This window comes from Branchiostoma floridae, chromosome 13, assembly GCF_000003815.2.
Source record: "Branchiostoma floridae strain S238N-H82 chromosome 13, Bfl_VNyyK, whole genome shotgun sequence".
NCBI classification, from domain to species: domain Eukaryota; kingdom Metazoa; phylum Chordata; class Leptocardii; order Amphioxiformes; family Branchiostomatidae; genus Branchiostoma; species Branchiostoma floridae.
The window spans coordinates 13,325,544-13,349,548 of record NC_049991.1 but is presented as its reverse complement, the minus strand read 5'-3'; the positions used below and the strand labels follow the sequence as shown (position 1 = coordinate 13,349,548).

The window sequence follows — 24,005 nt, the reverse complement described above, 5'->3', positions numbered from 1 at the left end:
CTTTGCTTTGGTCAACAAGAGAAGAGCACACGGTGTCCCCGGGAGACTGTTTGATATTTGCGTTAACTCAGCGTGGAAACATGGAACAATTGGAGAGGTGCAGGATTGGGCATGACAGGCTGACAGGAGAAGTGGGTTGTTCTTCCAATGGTTCAGTAGTTGTTTTCCTCTCACAGTCTCAGCACACTTCAGAAACAGATGATATGCAAGATAAATTCTGTGAATACCTCATCGCCAGAAAAGCTGCATCAGTAGAGCACACACACAGGAACACAAAAGCCTTCTCCATCTATCAAGTGACAGTCTCAATTCCATACATTGACCACTGGATTACACACAAGTCCTTTTAAATCCATAAAGAGTATAGACCTTGTCTTTGTACACTTGACACCCCAACAGCTGGCAGGTCCTGCAGAGGTTGAGGAAGCACAGTCTGTAGCAGAGGCTGTACCCAGCCTGTGTTAGTCGTAAACCAGCTGAGTCCAAACCACCTGTGCACACAGAATCATAAATCTGGCTTCACAAGTGTCTCCCAGCGATGTCAAACATCTGGACCTCTTCTAATCAGCAAAAACGACTCTTCCCGGTAGAAGCCTATTCATATTCACCTGGATGCCCTGCTTGTGTGTGTCCCGTCAAACCTCAAACCCAAAGGCAATATCGTAATAGGTAAGAGCTTGCAATCTAATTGAAAGAGAAACTCTGAGTAGCTTTGAAGCATCTTGATCAGATCAAACTAGCCTAGTCATCATATGAATACCTCCTCAGCAAGCAATCTTTCCCAGCACTCCCTACAGAAGACAGCACCTCAGCGTAATGTATGCATTACCATGCATGCAGAACCCTCATCCCACAAACCCCTCCCACAGGTCAGACCTTAAGCTGCAAACCACACACTCTGCATGCAAGCCCACCACCACAATTACCACCAAATCTAATTACTCCCAACAAACCGCGGCAGCGCAGCTCTAAGGTATCAATAATGGAAGAGCTCAAAGTCAACATGATAAGAATCTCCAGCCAGTCGTTGATGCAATGTTTGGAGACATTACAAGACAGGGCCTTGTTTGATTGGTTAACACCTGAAAGACAACTACGAAAGCCCTTAAATTTTCAATAACTAAATTGGCAGCTGTGACCAAGGTACATAATGCCACATGTCAGCATCACTGACACTTTCTGTACATGTAGCAGAAAAAACACCTTGCATTTCCCACGTACCTACATGTAGCTGTACTGTGCAATGTTTTATTTGGAGTAGGATTTTGTCTTCAATAGCTTTGACATAAACAAGCAAGTATGAATACCACAAAACTCCCAGTAGCCATTTCTTGTTGAAACCCCTGTTGTATAAACAGAAGTATCTATCAGTATTATGCTATCCCGTAATCTATAGAACTCCACAAAGAAATAAAATAATAAAACAATAAAAACATCAGCACATCTATATAGATATCTTGCGCCTTCAGAAGGAGATTTCCTTTATATGCTAGGCTGAGCCCAGTTGTATCTACTCAACCCATCAAAAACACCAAGCACTCTCATGACAATAAGTCTCATTCTAGAACCATCATTGGCTTTTATAAACCAGGATTTACATGTACCTCAGAGGGACTTTACTATTTTGTTATGGCTACTGGTTAACATAGATGGCACGACAGGGAGCAAGACAAGAGCCACAAAGCCTCTACTTATACAATATACATCCTCACAGTACTTGGACATAACTAGGAAACCGTAGAGTCCCTTCTCCATGGTAACACAAAACCTCACACCAGACAATCCAGGTAAATGACATGAAAGTATTAACTAATTAAGCTACTTGACTGAATGTGTAATACTTCTCAAAGGTTGGCATTTGATAGCAATGACTGATCTTGTGTGTTGTTTCCCTAGCTGCTGTCTACCTTCAATAACGTATGGGTAGATGGATGACTGAGTTACCGAGTATTGGGTAAATGGACAGTTAGGTATCTAGTGAAGAAAAATGAGATAGCTGTACAGTAACCACTATAAGTGCTATATGTCTTACGAAGGCAAATATTTAATGCAGCTGCAGAAATGCCATCCTTTATTCTAGTAATTTCTACACCTCAGAGAAATATAGAATACACTTTACACAAATGTAAGGCATTCAGCTGCACCTTTCTGATAAGTGGCAATTTCAGATAATTGCATCATTAATCTTAAGTAGCGTTGGCACCCACTTATTTGATTCGAGGTGCCCTATAATACAGTAAAATGATCAATAGGTTTCACATTTAAATTGTACATTTTGTACAATGCAAGTCTAAGGCTGCCGCAGGGTACAAATGTATTTTAGTCAGACACTTAGAAAATCGGATTTAACATGGAAATTTCAACGGATCGCCATGTGAGCAATTCTTCAAGAAGCTTTTCGCTTCAGACTCCTTTTCTTTTCTATACTTCAATTTGGGTTTTAGTATTCCTAACGGGCCCCATTACTGTCTTGAGCAGCCAACACAGCTAACAGGCAGACACGCAGGCAGAAAATTAGTTTTTTGTGGAGAACCAAAGTCAGTCTTTGATGGACAACTTGTGTACATGGGGATGACCTTGATCCATACTCCACTCCTTCACAGGCTGCTTAAAAAGAAATGAAACACAGGACCATGAAAGATGTGCTCACAAAGCATCACACGACCTCCAACCTTAAGCAGTACCTTTCAGAAAGTGATGAATGAAGAAGGTGACGTCACCTCAGAACTATGAAACAGTGGGGCCTAAGGCAGCTGGAAGGATTCTGCTGTATTGCACTGCAAATATAACATTAAGGTTACTTTAAAACTGTGATAGATGTATTTCTATGCACAGCTACAGAAAAATCTACATGTAGTAGGGTAAGAATATTCTTTTTATCTATTTATAATCTCAATGTAAAATGAGAAAAGGCCAAAGTGTTCCAATAGCATTCTTTTTAGTGGTACATTTTCTTTCCCCCTGTATTTTCCCTGCTGACCTTTGACCATACCCAGGAGTCCTGACCATTCAGACAGAGCTGGACTACTATGAGGAACAGTAGGAGGTGGTCACAGCCATCTGCTCAATGCCTGACCTCAGCAGCAATGAAGTTGTCCAGAATTACCCACGCCCTTTATATTTACATATCAGACGCTTGGAACATTATTGTATCCAAAACACACAAGTACAAGTGTCTTGTATGATATTATCACAAGCATGTGTGAAGTACCAAGCAATATAAAGCATAGTTTGATGTCTCCCAAAACCTTTATATATGCAAGAAAATGTCTAAAAACAAAGGTGGAATATGCTTGCCAAACAGTGTTCCCACTGGCACATGCATAGAGGTATATACAGGCACAGGACATAAGTACATACAAGTAATGAATAACGAATAGTAGTTAAACACAACATACCAGTCTACCTACCACTTCAGCTATAACCTGCTCTGCTTTAGCTACACATAGGCCAATCACACGGTAAAGTCAAAATAATGTTACCTGCACAATATCCTCAAGCAGAAAGAGCTTCTCAACCTAAATCCTTGACTAGGCAGCCGTTATCATATGTAGAAGGTGCGGCAGTGTCAGTCCTGACGCCCGCCTGGCCCAGTTACAAGTCCCCAAGCTCTGAGAGTCTGACAGGCAGATCACAAAGCAGGACAATTTTCTATTACACAGCCCCTGCACTTTAACCCTCGTCACAGGCTGCATATTGTGCAGAATTTCAATAGGTTTCGCTGCATGTTACACTGCGATAGGTGTGAATGAGACATAATGATGCAGCTGTTATCAATTGGGTGTTAAGAAACTGAAAATTCCACCAGAAGACAGATTCATAGGAAAATAACTTTGACTTTCATTCATTGTTCATTTCATTATTCCTTTCAATTTTGAATAGAATCTTGTCTTCCCTCCATTAACTGTAGTTTGGCAAATATATTTTTCACAGTCATAAATGCATATATAAGTACTGAAATGATCAGAGCCCATATAATTTGAAACCTGGCCCATGGCCATTACCAAGCAGGCACAAAAGCTTGTTACAAGGGGTGAATATCAAGTAGGCAAAAAATCCCTGGGGACAATTTATTGAATTTCCCAATAAATTGTGATTACTTGCTACCAAACAAACAAGTCTCCTCATCCATTAATATTTCTGTGTTACTTTATCACAACATACTACATTTTTGATGAAGATGTCAATAAGAAAATAGCGGACAAATATACTATGATAATAATATTCAGTGATGCTTTAAGCTCTTTAATAATGCTTGCTTTTAAGAATTGGAATTAAAGGTTATGGGTTCTATTCAGGGCTTTAGCCAGCTCGAATTTTTTTTCCGTCAGCCAATTCCAATCATCGTGAAAATCGCGAAAATTAATTTTCCCTATGACTCTACAAAGTAGTAAATGTTGCCATTGAGACCTTAAAAAACCAGTTTTAATGAGATTATCGTATGCGAAAGAGCGCCGACACACATGGTCAACAATCATAACAATAGCAAAACAAACAGTGTGTGGCTGTTACAGCCGTGGACAGCGTCCCAAGCCGCCTGTAGCTTCCACCTAGGATTTTTGTCCGTCAAGGTTGACGGATTGCTTTTAAAATTTTTCCGTCAGACGCAGTAAATTTCCGTCAATTGACGGAAAAACGGACGCTGGCTAGAGCCCTGGTTCTATTACCGACACATATTCATTGTGCTATAGAAAAACAGGTGCACCATTTTGGATCACAGTTAAGGCCCTGTTGGAAATTTTACTGCCCTGATAATTGCCACTAGAGGCTGCAGTTGTGGACTGCTACAGTTTGATTGAGATGCTTCAGTAGAATCTGGGTCAATGTTATGCTCAGTAATAGATCAGAGGTGGAAGTTAAACACATGTTTGATCAGGGCACATTTTTCTCCCACGAAAAATGTCACATTAAGTCATAAGGCCATTATATAGACTATGAATAATGCAGACATTCCCTTCATTGTTATTCTCAACATAGTAAAAACAATGACAATTTTACCAAGCTGACAAGTCTTGCTCTTATCAAAAGTGCTACATATACATTGTACATGTAAGTTGTAACTATATGATAATAACAAACCCTTCAATGAAAGCTGCAGAAATTACACAATACATTTATATGGATTGGTGCTTTTTCGGTGCAGGAAAAGTATTGACAGCCATGCGCATCAACAACTGCATGCCATAAATCAGAAAATGCATCAATAATATGCAGTGAAATGTTCAATACAGATCTGAATATTTCATACTACAGTCATGATTAGTGCATACCTTTGATCAAACTGGGCCATGTAAGACCTAATCAAGCAGAGGACCTATCTTGGTGTCAGGCCATATTATTGCCTCCCTGTCATCTTGTTTTTATATCACACATGTGACATGCCTCACCCTGGGCCAACATATGGCATGGTGACATCATCTCCCAGGGGTGGTCAAAGGTCAGGGTTCAATCATTTCACAATCATGATGAACAGGCAGCAACTTTATCATGCTATGTACTTAGACATATTAAATAAAATAATTCACAGGAAAGGCAATATTTTCATTCTCAGAAGCACACATGCATGCCTTTCCTGTGGTTGTTGCTATTACTGTTGGAAAGATAACAGGTTTTAAGTAGAGCTACACAAATCTAATCTAGTTTAAGCTTGTTTAATCCAGTTTAATCTGTGTTTCAGCTGATATTTAAGCTGTGTGATGATGTTTGGAGCAATTTGTGAGAGAAAGTGACAATTTTTGTCTAGACACAAAAATACCCCTTGTGTCTAAGTTGCAATCATAGTCAATGATATGCAGTGAAGATCTATATTGCTTTTTTGGATTTAAGTTTCCAAAAAGAAAATTCAGTCAGGAATCTTGTTGATATTAATAATGTTGTTTAAAGAAAAAAATGTTACTTCTTTTTGTCCCTAATAAAAAAAACTGCTGATAAATTACAGAATATCATTTTCATATTTAAAGGAGTGTTGAATTTGAATGTATATATAAGTGTTATATTTGCGACACAATCTCAGTGCTGACCACTGGTGTTATGTACCACATCCCTCTGACAGCTCCCCATTTCACAGTCCATTGAACAAACTAATACTGCAACAAGACCTAAATACCGTTGTCTGATGCAAACAAGATGAAACACTAATATGTCAATACTTCAATATCTTAACATTAAAAAGTGACATAGAACCTGGCATATTTCATACACAAATGAGCAAAGCAGTAACAATCAGTCAACATGAGAGTTACCAATATATTTTGATGTAAAAACTAACAAGATGACATTTTCCAATTTGACAATCCAACTTCTATTGGCATTCCATATCGACACCCCATGCAGTGTCAATCATTCTTCATTTTCCCCAAAGCTGCCCATTTACAGTGCAGGCACAAAGCCCTATAACACCCCAAGCAATACCTCTACTGAAATGTGGCCACTAGAATTACAAATTTCAGCAGCAATAAAAATCCAATCAATACTGCCTGGAGTTGGTCAATGCTTCTGTATGCATTAACTGGGCCGACCGAAGTTAGAAAACAAAGAAAATATTACCATCAATATACAACATGTTGCGATTATGTTTTCGAAAGTTCTTTCAGAAACTGCTAAGTTGTTTTCATGTAAGTGGCAAATGTCTCAGGTAATGCTCCAGTTGCTTATACTAAGTTATAGTAATGGTCCAAGCATGATCATGTTGATGGACGGATGGATGGATGGATTTGCTAAATGTTCATGCAGTTATTATAAACATTGCCACATCAGGTATTCAACAACACAGAGCATATTCAACATACGGATTTGTATGCTGCATAGGACTGTCTATTGATTTGGGACTAGCTTTCAGGATTACTTTTTATGGGCATGTGTAAACCTGGGCATTTAATCCTTGTCATAAACTGCATTGGGCACAATAAAAAAGTATTACCTGTTTATATTGTGGTAATAATCACAGCAGTAAAATATTTTCTAACAACAAAGATTTCACTTGTGCAATGAAATTAAGTCCCAAACACTTTCAATGGAACTGTTTGAATCACAAACATACAGGGAGACTGATACGATCTGTTCCACTTAAAGTCCTCCCAGCAGTTTGCTGGAAATGCTATTATCCAATTGCTCTTTACACAGCAGAGTGTGCTTCAATCAAATTGTGGTGAACTGTTGTACCATAAAATACTTGGGTCTCGAACCGAACACTATTTCTGCTCCCTAGCAAGAGGAGCTCCCATCCCATCTGAACAAAGAAATGTAGGAATCTTGAGCAGTTTTACAAACGAGATGGACAAGAAGATAGCAAGTAATTAATGAGCACTGCCAAGGTGAAGCTACCTTTTGGATAGCATCAATATACGGGACCTGATTCGGGTGCTGATTCAGCAAGGGTGATGGATTCTGGAAAGGGTTATGGATGAGAACAAAGATGCTTATCTTCTTTGTAAATCAAGCCGCTAACATTGTCCATCAGTGTGGAGAGAGCCCTACTTGTTGAGGTGATACATTTGTGTGTGCTTAATGGAAGAACCTTCCAGAAAAGGTGTGACCCTGTCGTCCTTCAAGAGCAGAACAATGCCTGAGCCAGAAAAATAGGCATTAATTACAAGAACCTAATGGATTGTGGCTCGTGCATTAAACTGTATACCAAGATAAGCAAGCTATAACACAGGTGTACGTGCAAGGCATGGTAACAACTAGTGGACTAAAGAGATTAAGCTCAGACTTTCTCACCTTCCATCTAAAACACCAAAATGAAGGTGGCTGATACACTACGCTTACATTTTCAGCACAAAGGACAGTGATTTTGAAACTTGTCTAAATAGGAGGCATTTTGATACAGATTGATTTTCACTAAGCCCTTTTGCGGCAGCATGGTCAGACAGAAACATGCTTGACCTCGCACCATAATCCCAGCTTAGCCACAAGGATTTGCGGTACACTTGAATATCATTAGATGTATCCATTGCAAAGAAAGCCATCCAAAATTTACAGAAAGTAATCTCATTTTATCGAATGGATGGAAACCAGAGTACTCACCCTTCTCTACAATAGAGCGAGCATGCAAGAAAATCAGCAACCTTTGGAGTTACTTCAGCATGGATGCAGCTGCAGTGCCGACTTGCCCCACCCAACTGGCTTAGACCTAAGCCTTGAATATGAGACTGATTGTACTATAGCCTGCTGTGCATACAATAAATCTGTCACCCGGCCAATAGCAAGCGGCATTTGCCTGGTCTCTAAGTGCCGAAGGGAATGGCAAAACATAAAACTCTATCATCTATTGATTGAATTTCCCGGGAAGGTGACAGGGCAAGTCGTGCTGAATTCCCCCAAATGAGAGTCACTGCCCACCTCGCTGATTTACACAGGCCATGCTGCCTTGCCTATCGGCAGGAAGATGCTAGAATGCACGCCGTCCAATCAATTGTGTACGCTGAAGGGAGAGGATGGCTCCGGAAATTGTGTGGGACATGACAGAGGTTGGGTACCTGACCCCACAGAGACTGGGAAAATCTCCAACGTATATGTGCAACTTCATCATCTCAGTGAGATAGACAGAAAGCGACATGTTTTTCAACAGTTACTGTTATGTTCAGGTAGCAAGGCTTCTCTCTATTTGAGAAGAATGTGTTACTTAACATGCCATACAACGTTTTGCTGGATAATTGGAGTATGAGAGAGCTACATCTACATGTTCATACCTGACCACACAGGAATGATCTAGAACCACAACATTGGCATACATACATAAGCCACTACATACACTTGATAGATTGTAATCATTCCTGTCAACATCTTTAATAATAACAGCTTAAATTTTACCATGTTGCAAGCAACCCTTAATTCTATCAAACAAATTGGTGTGGGCTCACTGGCATCCTGAGACCAAGATAAAGTAGGAGATCTATGAAAATGAAATGCAAGTACAGCACTTGCCAGTTCCTCATGTTGACTACCAGTATGAACAGATCAATAACTTTGGTTCATGCATAGATTTTTATTTTATGTTGTTTGTGAGATGAATTTTCTCACAAAGCATGGGACACACTGCGGCTTGTTACATGCAGTTGGGACAATTGGGACAATGTTGCCAAAAATGTCATATTCATTTGATAAACTTGAATACTGTACCATTATTATCTGCTGGCGGTTGCATACCATGGTGACAATCTCCTCCAAGGAATACCACATTAGGATGCAGTTCACCGTTGAAAGTATATTATCCAAATCTCTGATGATAAAACCGTGCCAAAGGGCTTCACATTTAAGACCTTCCTACAAAATTACTATTTCATTACAAGCTGATAAAGTCGGTTTCATCTTAATCAGGGTATGGATTATTCTAGATTTGATGTGGAATTGGAAATTCAAGCCGCCTCAAGAATCTAATAAATCATTCACAATGTCCCTGAAAGTGGACTGCAGACTAACTTCAATACCTAAGACTTTAACAATAACAAACTTATAGCCACACAGCCTCTTCAGGTGTATACATGTACAGTGCTTGCTTTCCCCTAACATCTATCAGTGGGTCTTATGCCCATACATGTACATGTACAAAATTTTAGGAATGCAATTTGCAAGCAGGCAAAAAAGAACTCTTTGAGGACTTTGAGTTAATAAACCAGAGTCAATCTATTTATTCTGAACTCGCCAGTATTGTTTTCTCATTGTGAAAAGTGCTGTAAACTAAGCTTACCATATTAAAGGCGGCCTTTGCCTGTCTTATCAGTCAGTCTTGTGTCCATAGATGTACATGTACAAATTATAAGAATGCAATTTGCAAGCAGGCAAAAAAGAACTCTTTGAGGACCAATCTATTCAGTGTGAACTCGACAGTGTTGTTTTTTTTGTGAGAAAGGTGTTGTAAAATCAGGTTACCATAAGGCGGCCTTTGTCTGTCCGTCAGCATGTTCTCATAGCTCCTACTGGATCCTCGGGCTGCAATACTGGCGGCGGGTTCAGCACCGAGGTAGGCGGCTGGCTGGTGACTGGTCCCTGATGGTGGGGGCGGTCTGGTCTCTGGCCATGGCTGTGGGAAGGACAAATGAGTTACTTCTTTGTACATTTATGTACAAGTATGAAATAGTGATAGGACAGACAGAAGACCTGGAACATCCCCATCAGCTAGAAGAAAGAGCATGTCACCCCATATGGGGCAGTATAACCCCAACGGTACTTTAATACACCAGTCTTTATGAATCTAATACTACTGCTACTATGCAACAATAAGAGTATGATCAATACTGATAGCAGCCATATTGCAACAGCTCCCTCCCCTCACAAACTTGCATTTATATACACAATGTATACAGGATCCTCACATTCAAACCTACAAGGTTATCACAATACAAAACTCAATTAAATACTTTAATCCAACACTGCTTAAAAACATTCCTGGTAAAAATAATTCAGGACACTTAAAGTGTACAGAATGAAGTACAGGTATTGATTCTTTACAGGCTCAACAGCCGAACTATCACATCAATTTTCTCCAATAGGATAACTCCTGACCTTTGTGGACACTTGTTTGACCTATATCGAACATACGTGTACAGCGTCTGCATATTTAAAACGTATGCTCACACAGGAAGCAAGGACTGTAAAGACATACCTTCATGCTTTGAAATAAATATAATATTCACCCTCTAAGGATGAACATCATCTACATTGAACTAACTGTTTTGCTTGTTAAAAGCTTAAAGAGACATCAGCTGTTTACTTTTACATAGCATGCAATTTACGTCCCTGCAGATATACATGTGGTTACAGTACTGTACACATACATGTGCATTAATACCCCTGCCCACAGTACAAAACCAGGAGAGACAGGGCTCACGGCAAGCTTTCTGGACTAAGAGCAAAATGGAGCAGCAAGATAGATTGCGTGTCATGGTTAAGTCCAATGGAGTCAACTTTGCAGCGCATAGTGCAGATAGATGCAGTTCATTATTGGTCCAGAAACAGCCATGTACAAAATACAACAATCCGTCTCTGACAACAATAGTAATATTATGTAACCTGCTATGGACCAAAGCACACACATGTACGACTTCTCCATTACTCTCCATTCACACAGACTAACATTTCTGACCCACAAAATGGACAACTGTGATGTAGGTTACAGCTTGATGGACAAGTAAGTCCAATGTTATAGTCTCTTAGAAAATACAGAATAAGATATAACATGCTCCAGTGTGCTGTGAGAGTTTTGCCTACCAACACTTTATGCTAGACATCTTATTAACTACCATACCTTTTACATATAGATCTTTATATCAGTATCATCTTCAATGTGCAACAAAAACCAAATGACAGGGATTTCAGATATCAAACCTGAGTAGCATCAAACTATAATTTTCCACATGGCGTTTACCTATGTGCAAGTCCTGCACAGTTTCCAGTTATTTCACAGATGATAAACCAACCAACATGTGCTTGTGCATCCATTACAGCTACAATACTGATTAGGCAGAAAGGACCTGGGAATTTTCCCATGCAAGATAACAGGCAGGCTTAGACACAAGGTTTTATCATGATATTCTATCCAGGACTTCAGTTTGGTTTTATATAGTTTTACTATTCTACAGCATACCTCTGGGACGTTGACATAAAAATACTTTTATGAAGTCCAGACAACATGATAGCAGGATTGTCTCCTATGTATCTAAAAATTTTTTTGTGAATATCACAAGCATTTACTTTGTAGGCAGGGGCAATGGATATTTACATAGCTATCAACAGTCATAATGAAGATAAATGATTTCAACAAGAAAAAAGTAGCCCTTGCCAAAGTAGAGGTAATCCTAACAAGGCCCTATGATTGGACTGGTAATTATCCTAATCAGCTACATATCCACAAAAGGAAACTATCAATAACATATTCAACATTATGGCAGATAACATTTTGCACAAACACAATTTTCTGATAAAAATACTCTGTCATGTATAGACTACTGTGATTATTTCAACACTGAACATTCAGAATCAAATGCTCATAGCTCAGCAAAGGATGAAAAATGAAGACACAAGGCAACCTCCAACCTATATGCAGTACATTACATACACAGCTCTGTTAAAGTAAAATCTTGGGATTTCTACCCTGCAGCCAACATTCCCAGGCCATCATATATTCTAAAAGTGAATGGCCTTTGAGCAGCTATGTTAGCTATTAATTTACAAGGTATACCCTACCTCACCCTGCGTCTGGCCCCTGTAACAATGAAAAACAGACTCAACCCACTGGTCAAATGAAAATTATCACAAAACTCACACCTATCTGACCTCCAACACCTGGTTCCAAATGAGGTATAATCAGGTCTGCCCACCCTCAAGTCTGCCTCAGTGATTTGTCAACACACAGGAACATAATGAGTTCTCCCATCCCACATCATTCAACGTGTCTGGCTCTATTGTAGGGCCTCCACCCCGCGGGGCCACGTAATTAATCGGCAACGCACAACAAGTGCATGCTGGGGCTGGATGGAACTGTAGGAAGTATCAGGTGGGAACAAAACACCCTAGCAGTTGTTTATTCTTCATGCTGGGGACAGAATATGTTGATATATCAATACATAAATACCTTCATCAGAAAAACTGTAATACTTGAATACAATTCCCATTGCCTTGTGAAAGCAAAAATTATTCTCTAAAACTGGTTATCTTGCTTGTTTTTTTGCCAGTCAGTAGTGTGCATGGTAACCAGGCAATGCAGACTCACCATTCTTTATTTTTAAGGAACACTGTGAATCATTAACCATATAAAGTAGGTCAACTTTTTGAGGGACTAACCTCACAGAAGAGACTGAACAGAGAACAGAGAAACGTTGATGAAGATTAGACATTCAGGGTAATAAGATACAGCCCAAAAGCAGTTCACAGAACAGATAAGTAGCCCAGGGTGCTTGTGAAGGTACATACATGTAATGCACTTTACATGTACGTCATACCTGGGTTCTGATACATTTGATACAGGCATGATGGACAAGTCTGCATTCTATGGTATCCCACAGGCTTCTACTTGTATCCCACCAGCTTTCATAGAATAAGTCAAAAGCACTTTGTGTGCATTTATGTCAACACTTTGAATGTCAGATCTGTACAATAGAATTGATGCTCTTACAATCTTATGTAGTCAGACTGGCAGCTTGGGTGATACAGAATACACCTTGTTGAATTCTCTATTTACCTCTATCAATTGTGATAATGGCACCTAACTGAATTACAAGAATGGTGCATCACAAGGTTGAGAGTGAGACCTCTTCTCTTACTTACTTGTGTTTAGGGAAGGAGCTTGCTTTACTAAGCCATTTCTCCTAACAGTCTATAAAAATCAAAGACATCAAGACTGGCATATTCCCATCTCAACAGGTTTACCCCAATTGGATTGGGATGGCTGTCCTATTTGTGATCCTTTCTATAAATGGGAAACAACCACCACAGGCCTTGCTTAAACAGCATGACAATGGAAGCTGCTATGTATAGCCATAAAGTGTGCATCATTGCAATAATGGGGTTGTTGATGGGCAAACTGATGGCCTCCTATTGGAGATTCCAACACAAGATGCACGATTTACAGAGATTTCCATTATCATCAATTAAGAGTGAGAAGAAACAATAAATGTCATCTTCCACAGTCCTTGTATAAGGAGACCTAACCAGCACCAAGATGTTCACAACAATTAAAAAGAAAAACTATCAACACAGTACAAAAACTGTGAGAAAATAGAAGATGCAAGATAATGACTAGAACTCTCCAGGATTCTAACACACTGTGAAAACCAAATAAAAAAAATCTGAGCTAGAAGAATTTACAACAAAATGTATGAAACTTCAATCTCTCATCCTTTTTGCTGAGAATACTCTTGACAAGGACTGGCAGTCAATGTTGATCATAACCCTACCATAGAGGAAGAAGTGTCACAGACCATCATTCCTGAGCATAAATCCCAGGGTACCTCAGGCAGGGACCATCAAGAAGCCTAGTTGCCACAATGATGAGATTAAAAGGGAAATCTGCACCTGAGGCAGAAACACTAATTTGATATGAATCACCTCCGCAAGCCCACAAAGCCCTCAAGTATCACATGTGAACTCACATGCGACAAATGACTTCCCATGAAAGAGACTTTCAACTGTGAAAATATACCGACCAAGGAATTAAAGGCATGAGAGCTATGATTTCTAACGATGATTACACTGCAATATCATCCTTGTACCATCAACTTATCATCACAGAATTTTAATAAAGAAGGCACAATACCAGTATTTCCAACATTTCATCTCTTGTGCCTGCACCGCTCTTTCACAAATATCATTTAGTAATGAACATGTTTGGATATTTAGAGAAGCTCTGGCATTTTGTATGACACAGAAGGAACAGCTACTATTGAAGCGTACCAGGCAGTGGATGGCAAATCAGCACCAAGGAGAAACCACATTCTATTGAACTGAAAAATAGAGGTTAACAAAGGCTGATGCGTGCCATCTGTAGCAGATACAAGGGGCTCAAAATTACTGATGGATTTAAACAGACCTGACCCAGTTTGACCTTTAACCTGCAGACAGTATGTTGTTATTGCTGCTGTAACACCTTGCCAGAGCTGGTATCAATCATGATTTCCAAGGTAGAAAAAATCTATAACCTGCACCAGATGTTCTACCCTCCTCCCTGTTTCTCAATGCAGGATACTGAGCCTGCACAGAAAATTTATTGATAGTACGTTCAGAATACCAGAACAAGACGGCTATTATCAAAACAGACCTGTCTATATCTATTACCACATAGTAATGTTACATGCTATGGACTACTGAATACGACCCACCCATGCCAGGGTACAGTGTACACCAGGAGATACCCAGTCTTCGTTGTCCTCACCCAGGGCTAACATCAAAACAGACCTGCCTATATCAATTAAGAAATAGTAATGTTACATGCTATTGACTACTGAAAAGAACCCACCCATGCCAGGGTACAGTATACACCAGGAGAAGGTCTTCAGTATTGTTACAGCCTTTGTACAGCAGCATAACAAGAGGGCTACTACCAAAACAGGCCTGTCTGTATCTATTACCACATAGTAATGATACATACTATGGATTACTGAAAAGAACCCACCCATGCCAGGGTACAGTATACACCAGGAGAAGCCCAGTCTTCGTTGTCCTCACCCAGGGCTAACATCAAAACAGACCTGCCTATATCAATTACGAAATAGTAATGTTACATGCTATTGACTACTGAAAAGAACCCACCCATGCCAGGGTACAGTATACACCAGGAGAAGGTCTTCAGTATTGTTACAGCCTTGTTACAGCAGCATAACAAGAGGGCTACTACCAAAACAGGCCTGTCTGTATCTATTACCACATAGTAATGATACATACTATAGACTACTGAATAGAACCCACCCATGCCAGGGTATAGTATACACCAAGAGGAGCCCAGTCTTCATATCAGTATCCTCACCCAGGGCTAACATCAAAACAGATCTGTCTATATCTATTAGTATTACCACATAGTAATGTTACAAGATATGGACTACTGAAAGAACCCACACATGCCAGGGTACAGTATACACCAGAAGAAGGTCTTCAGTATCCTCACCCAGGTAGGGCTACCATGAAAACAGACCTGTCTATATCTATTACCACATGGTAATATTACATGCCATGGGCTACTGAAAAGAACCCACCCATGCCAGGGAACAGTATTATGAGTATACAACAGTTTTCAGTATCCTCACCCAACGGATGGCAGCCTTGTCACAGCAGCACCAGATTCAGCACCAGAGATGGCGACACCCCGAGGCCTCCCTGACAGGGCTTACTGATTGAATTCTGCCTGGATCAAACAAGACTCCTCAGACATTACCCGAGAGAGCACACTGTCATGTGACTCTTCTTCCAAGCTGTACTGATAACCAATTAGAGAAATACAGCTTGAACAGATAGGAGCTCCATGTATATTCATGCCACTGCTTTGATGCTTAGATTGAACGATCTATGTCATCATGAAAACCTACTGCTTCCCCTCTCCAAGCAAAATGGTTTCTCCTACTCATAATCAAACCGGCTCTGAAGGATGACCTTGGAATGGCTGGATGAGCCAAGTATGAGAGTCAAGGGCACAAAAATGCTGACATAAAATCGATAACGCAACATTTAAATCCTAAGTTACAGGCCCGCTGATATAACCACAATTCCCAGGTTTATCATAGATAGGTATCAAACCGGTATGATGGAAGGACATAACGGGGTCACAATGTACCTGGGGACAGGAGACACAGAACCAGATAGCTCCCTTAGAGGTAATGCTTGGAAACATAGAAGCAGTGCAGCAAGATCTTGTTGTAGTAAGCATACCCGTTCTGTGTACCCAATCACATCATCCAGGTATTTACAAGTAGTACATGTATTACATTAATGGGGTCACAACATACCTGGGGATATAGGAGACACAGGATCAGATAGCTCCCTCAGAAACAAAGCTTGCTTGGAAGTATAGAAGCAGACTAGTTGTAAACTATACTGTTCCATACTACATTTCCACTATACAATCACATCATCCAGGTATTTACTAGTATTACATAAATGGAGTCACAACATACTTGGGGATATAGGAGACACAGGAACAGATACCTCCCTTAGAAACAAAGCTTGCTTGGAAGTGTAGAAGCAGACCAGTTGTAAACTATACTGTTCCGTGTACCCGATCACATCATCCAGGTATTTACAAGTAGTGCATGCATTACATTAATGGGGTCATAACATACCTGGGGATATAGGAGACACAGGATCAGATAGCTCCCTCAGAAACAAAGCTTGCTTGGAAGTGTAGAAGCAGACCAGTTGTAAACTATACTGTTCCGTGTACCCGATCACATCATCCAGGTATTTACTAGTATTACATAAATGGAGTCACAATGTACCTGGGGATATAGGAGACACAGGATCAGACAGCTCCCTTAGAAGCAATTCTTGGAAACATAGAAGCAGAGCAGCAAGATCTTGTTGTTATCTATACTGTTCTGTGTAACCAATCACATCATCCAGGTATTTACTAGTATTACATAAATGGCACACTTTGATGACAAGTTGACCTGCATGTACTTCAGCATCCCTCTATCAGCAAACACAGACGGCTGTGTACTCCAGTGAGGATCCCTACCCTACCATTAAGGGGTATAGGCAGAAATATGAGCACCCGTGAAAAATTACCACTGCTGTTGAGGATGCTGCAGTATTACATCTAATCAGGAAGGAAAATAGCACTATAATGAGGCTGGAGTTCCTCCTAAGAATGAACAACACTCTAAAATGATGGTTGAATTTATGGAATTTTGTTATATAATGCATGGTGGTAGTAGGTATATCCATTCTTTTGATAAGGCTAGCTATGAATTCAAAGCAGTGAGTTCACACTGAATCTGTACCTGGATGGGAGCATTTTCAGTTACCGTATATTCTCGAATAAAGTACGCACTTTTTAGATTTTTCAAAACTGAAAAGGTGCTACAAGTTGTTGCCAAAGTCTGGGTGCGTACTTTATTTGAGGTTATTGCATGGATAAATGGTAAAATAAAGCCTAAAATAAAGCCAGTTGTAGCTACACTTCCAGGAAGGTTTCAAAAGATACACATTGGAGTTGTCTTGGTGTTGTCTTACCAAAGAATTGTCTAAACATAATTTACATAAGAGTGGCATTTGCATACAATCCTTTTGAGTTAGTGACTTTGACAGTTGTACAACTGGTTTTCCCAGTTAGATGTACTAGCTGACTTCTTCTGTCAGCTCATTCTCAGTGATTTTTACAAGTTGCAGTTAGGCAATCCACAAGTTTAAAGAGACAACGACAGTGTAACCCCAGGTTATTTCATGCAAGATAACCTGTGGAAAACATCATAAATTTTAATTTAACCAGTTAAAGGTCTGTTCAAAATTGGTGGAGAAGGGGTGCATACTTTATTTGAGTTTTTCCATTTTACCTTTCAGTCCCACAGATCTGTCTAAGACTTGCCCCAAATCAGGGGTGCGTACTTTAATTGGGGTGCGTACTTTATTCGAGAATATACGGTATGACTGAAATATGTCCATATAGGCTTTCTCCAAGATGTCTAGAACAGTTTCAAGTTTAAAGGTTTTCGACACAAAAGTGAGTCTAGAGTGAGTCTCCATATCCTGCTGGCTAAATGATAGAGGGGATTAAGGGAGCATCCATCTGTCTGCTGAGTTGACAGCAGCATCGATCAGGCAGAGATAGCAAGGACACAGTACACGCAGAGGGTACATGATTGCTTCACACTGCACGTAGACTGACGTCTGGCAGGTGTAAAAAAAAAGAAAGAAGAAACCTCAGATGAGATTTCCTGACTCAGGTCATTCCCTACTGCAGCCATTATTAGCATTCAAGCAAAAATCAGCAGAAAATCAGGATTCGGTACATGACAAAAGGCTCTTACTAATTGAGAAATTTCCTGAGATGTGACTTGAGTACATGATTAAAACACTACATATATTTGAGCCATGTTTAGATTCAATGGTGTAAGTTGATCATGCCATGCCTAACACAGGTTAGTAATCCTATTATTTGCTTTAAGCTTAACTGCAAAAATAGAATTAGCTGATGACAGCAGAAGATGGATTTTTGGCTGAGGTATCATTGCTAAATTTTACAATTCTAAAGTTAAGCTACAATGTACATTTGTTTGTGTATGCAACTTCCTTATCAAATTTTACATCCATTGTAACTCATACTGATAACTTACCATATACAATATAAATTTTCTGACTGATTCAGGGGTGTCTTTAGCTTTAGATTTTTTTCGTCCCACTTATTGTTTAGGAGCTTACATTCATTGCTGAATCTGTCATTCAAACGAAAATACTTTTTTTATGAAATAGGTCCTAGGCCAAAACCTCTTGACATTCTTGTATAATAAGTTCCAGAGTCCCCTCCACAAAGTATCTGAATTTAGAATAACAATGATGAAGACCTAAGAGCCATATCAACTTATCAGGATAAATAGCCCACAGCCTATACATGAGGCATTTGGACAGGGTTCTCTCAAATACCCCAGAGTACTTGAAAGCTATTATCACTTCCAGACCACCTGTTTAAACTAGATTATAGCAAATCTCTGGAGAAACCGTCGAAAAGTTAAAATCTATGGATCACCAAATTTGCTGTAATTTCCACACGGACCAAAATCCTGATAATAATGCTCTATTAAACCAAAAAGTAAACACTGAGGTATTGTGGCACCAAAGTTCATGTATTTGTACTTGACATTAGATTTGCTTATAAGGTCCACAAAACTGTTGACAAGTTATGTTTATGCTAATTTTATATGTGCAACCTGTCTGAAGGTTCCCAAGGGTATGTCAATGTCTGTGGCTGCCTCAGTGTGAATTAACACAATAACAGATAAAAGTTTTGGCTTTTGGTATTTACAAACATATGATCAACCCATACTGCTGGCAGGTAAAACATTTGTCTTTTCCCTTTGAATCCAATGTGCAAGCAATGCTATGCTGGACTTTTTCTACAACAAACATTCAGAGTCAGATATTATTGCTGAGGTAAATGTGGTGAAGCAATTGTGCCATTTCTAGTCCCTATGGGGAAGTTCTATAAACATGTACATTTTGTAGTACCCTCTAAAGACAGCAAATCAACCATTCAGAGATGGGATTATCTATCAACAACAGCTGGCTACATATTCAAGAAGGCCTATATATTCAAAGCACACCCAAACTTTATTTTTGGATGGTCTATCCTGGAACTGAAATAAATCACTTTTTATAAGCCAGAATTTTAAGATAATATAATAAATCGTGTTTAGGAAAAATGTTTGGAAAAATGTGTTGACATGCCTTTGGGTACTACTAAAATAATGTGCATGTCTGTCAGAGTATTGTTGCGGCTGCAAATTATGAACGGCTCATTAACAAAGCACCACTGGGTATGATTATGGTAGGAACATAAACTGGTAATGTGGTTAATGGTCCTGATGTCATAAAGTTTTTAATATGATATCATGAATATTCATGATCAACAGAAGAAAAACATGTTTACATCTGGCTGGGACAGACCTCATTTGATCACAGTAACAGTCTAATTAAGTTACAGAATGCAAGATTTATCGTATTAACTACGAAATCTTGTAATACAATAGGATTTAATATTCCCCGTAATACAAATTCAGCATACAAAATACACGTTTTCGTATGACCCTCCCAATCATAGAAGCTACAATGCTGAATGATATTGACTGAAAGTGACAATAAAACCTGATAAACATTTATGGCAAGCCAAACAGCAGCTAATTGGCTGCACACAAACAACTTTGAAGAACTTCAATAACTTCTTGTCAAGGCACAGAATGACTTATGTTCATGTAAGCACCCCCTTTTTAAGCAGCCCCTTTTCACAAAGGAGAAGTTGCCTAAAAACTAAGCCAGCTGTTACTACATTTCAATTTAAATGAGATAATTACACGACAAGGAACAGTCAGAACAACACACCACAAGTTACCTCCTTTCTACATGCCCCTGGACTCTCCTCTCCCATATGTACGTATGCCATCATGGTACAGAATAAGACATACTGTTACCACAAATGTCGTACAATCCTCAGAGAACAGGACATATTTGCTGACTGGAATAGAAATATGGTTTCCCAGCCCACCATACATGTACCTAATTTCCCAAGAGGCGCTTGATTAAAACGAATGAGCACTGCATGGTGGGATATTACTCTTGTTGATTAAGAGCATGAGGATTCTGGGTAATAAGCTCATCTTACAATCACAGAAATAGTGGAAGTCTGTAAAATGTTTCCCTCTAGGGCCAATTTACACTTGGCATCAGGAATGGTCTTTTTCATTTCTGTTTGCTAAGTTTGAAATATAGCTCTCTACTTCAATAAATGTTGGTATGGAAAAACATGTATCACATATGTACACAGTACACTACAGTTTCTTTGCAATCTAACCTGACTGAATATTCAGGTTGAATGACATTACTTACATTTTCAACAAGGAATGGTACAAACTAAATCCCATATCAGCATACCCATACACTACTCTACAGGACAACTATGCAAAAGGCAGACAGAGGCACCCGGCAGTCTGCCACCAAGCCACTACATACGTCTATGTGCAAGCAGATCTAACCCTCCGGAGACATGAACAATGGACGACAAACCAGATACTGAGAGTTTGACTGAGATAATGTACTATTCTACTTACTGCTAATATTGTCTGCAACACTTTATAAAACACTGACACCTTTCTGCCCTTATCAGACACACAGGAGGCCTATGAATAAATATGCCCACTACTGTGACGTGTGTACTCACCATAGATAACACAGAGCCAATTTTTCAAGCCCCTTAGCATGCAAAACACATAGAGAAGCTTGGTCAGGTTATTCAATATTTCAAAAGGGCCAAGACCTTGCTGCCACCAGGTCTTGAACTTGTCTCTTTGGTTTTCCAACCACCCTTTTTGTAGGTAATGAACTTAGAACCGCGTCCACTGGGTTCAAAAGATTACTGTGAGGGTCTTAAATGCATCATGCTCCTTAACTCGAAAAGGCAAAAGATCAAGCAAAGAAGCCAAAGTCAAAGTCAAGGCAAAAGCATACAGTCATGCTCTGTCATTTGCAGTTTGGTTACTTTTGTACCGCTAATGTATACTGTTTACAATGTGAGCTTGTTGTTGCAACGTGCATATTGCAATTGCCCTGGGTTTTCAACCTTTAACCTTTTGGCATATTCCCATAATTGGTTTAAGTAGCCAGGAGCCGATTAAAAGATTATCCTGTAACTTATGAGGATTGTCCAACAGCCCTTCTGATACCCACTCAGATTCTCAGTGTATACAAAATGTACGTAACAGCGAGACTAATGTTCTTACGACTGAGCAGCTTTTCTCCCCTGCCCATCCCAGACACAGTAAGCTCTTTGCGGTAGCCAATTTTCCTGACACGGCAGAAATGCGGGAAAAGGTCAAAGAGGTGGTCTCCATTAAACCTTAGCAGTTGGAAGGAATAAGCTTCGCACCGCTCCAAGGATTTTATGCTTTTATTGCACATCTATTTGTGTTTCGAAGGCATAATGTGGGGCACGGGAGAAAAGGTTGTTTGTGCCAATAAACTGCAAAAATGATGGGCTTATAATGGAGATTTTAATATCTCAACTGTCACAGTGTGATACACACTGGAGGTTAACTGACAATTTTCAAAAGGGGGCTTAACTTGAAATGGAAAATGCAAACCTAGTCCACAAACACTGAAGCCTCAGAATGCTGGCAATGTATTGATTGTGTTCTTCCTGGATAACATCTGACGTGCCATGATCGTAAATAGAAGCATGCCAATCTAAACCTAATTTCGCTGATGGGGCCGCCTAGATTGGCACAGAGCCAATTCCAAATCACATTGCAGACATGACTGAAGACCGGAGAAATGGTTGTGACACTGGCATGTGGATGGGTCAGAGATTACTACACACAGGACAGGTGAGGAAACTAGGGGCCATCTGGGCACTATATACATAGCCTGGGTACCATCCGGGTAGTAGTTCAGGCTTCTGCTACCCATCTGGGGAACTGTATACTCAAATATTTTGGTGGTGACGTCAGTTAATGAGCAAATTATGGAATGGGTCATGACACATGTTTGAATACAGCGAAAAGTTGACTGTTTTTCTTGTGGGGAGTTTGTGTTCACAGCTTCAGAGGTAGAGCCCTCGTCCAGGCATCAGAGATTAGGAAAGTTCACAGACAGAATAGCAGGGATACAACTGTATATAGACCAAGACTTAGTATACATGTATATAATAAACGTCAGAGCAAATCACTACCAAGATGGTACCCAGGTCCCAGGCTACAATATATATGGGTTATTTGGCAGAAACATCAGGAAGTGGAAAACATGTTGATGTTGAGACGTTATGTAAAAATTCTAGAAGCTGCCAACAGACATCCTTGCTAACTACAGCATGATGATTTGTTTGATTGATATTCATTTTGGTTGTTCTTACAAAGCAGGACCAAGCAAAGCAGGAGATACTGTAAACAAACTGCCATCCTTTGCATTTGCCTCTGGTTGTTTACAGGGATGTTTATCATGGTCTCAATAAGCCACAATATCCAGCTTTCTATAAATTGTGGATGTCCTAGAAAAATACTGTCAGTGGTAGAAGCAGTCTCTCACAATAGTAGAATCGATGACTACTGACCCTCATTTGTTGTGTCTGTGCTACGGCCTGTCCACCACTGCTCTGACTCTGCCCTGAACCGGCGCAGCGTCAGGGCAAATTTCTACCAAGTTGGTACTCAGGCAACACTATATGTGGGTCATATGCATTTGTCAGACACTATCAACTAGCTTTTGTCTGGAGCAAAATTGAGGTAAATTGACTACTGACCCTCATTTGTTGTGTCTGTGCCACCGCCTGTCCACCGCTGCTCTGACTCTGTCCTGACCCAGCACTGCGCCCGCTGCCCATACTCCCCACACTGTCCCTGCTGCCCGCACTCCCGTTGTCCGACGACGACTTCCGTGGCAACCAGACCTCATCCCCCATGGCCGCATTGGGGGGCCTGGGAGTGTCGTACTTTGCTTGTTTACTCGCTGAGAGGAGGAAGAAAGAGCAGTGCAGATGCATGGTTTTAGGGTGGGAATGTTTTGACTTTTCAAATCAGTTCCAGCATAACACAACCATATACAACAACAACAGCCTTGGTGTGAGCGTCTGACTTATCCTTTACAGTAAACAAGAATTGTACTGCTTTCACATGCTTTGTCTTCTTAACAAAACAACAAGGACCCTTGGGAATATAACCTGGGCATTTCCATCTCTTCCTTTTGCAGGGGATCAAACTGCTTAAGTTTTCTGCTGGGTAAATAATCCAAGATTAATGTTGTATTAAGTATTTGTCGCACAACCTCTCTCTCAAAGTTCTTTATGAGCTATGTTCAATATTCGTAAGCAATCCAGACACTAAGCC

The 24,005-nt window shown here is 40.0% G+C and overlaps 1 protein-coding gene across 8 annotated transcripts in view; it reads right to left on the bottom strand.

The window, feature by feature from the left end:
• LOC118429627 (caskin-1-like) overlaps positions 1-24,005 on the bottom strand; it is an 81,194-nt gene that overhangs the window by 15,874 nt on the left and 41,315 nt on the right. For all 8 annotated transcript variants that reach the window (XM_035840180.1, XM_035840176.1, XM_035840182.1 and 5 more), the window contains 2 exons: positions 23,423-23,628; positions 9,871-10,021 (listed from right to left, as the gene is read on the bottom strand). In XM_035840180.1, the coding sequence (XP_035696073.1) occupies positions 9,871-10,021; positions 23,423-23,628 (357 nt within the window). The remainder of the gene's footprint in view (positions 1-9,870; positions 10,022-23,422; positions 23,629-24,005) is intronic.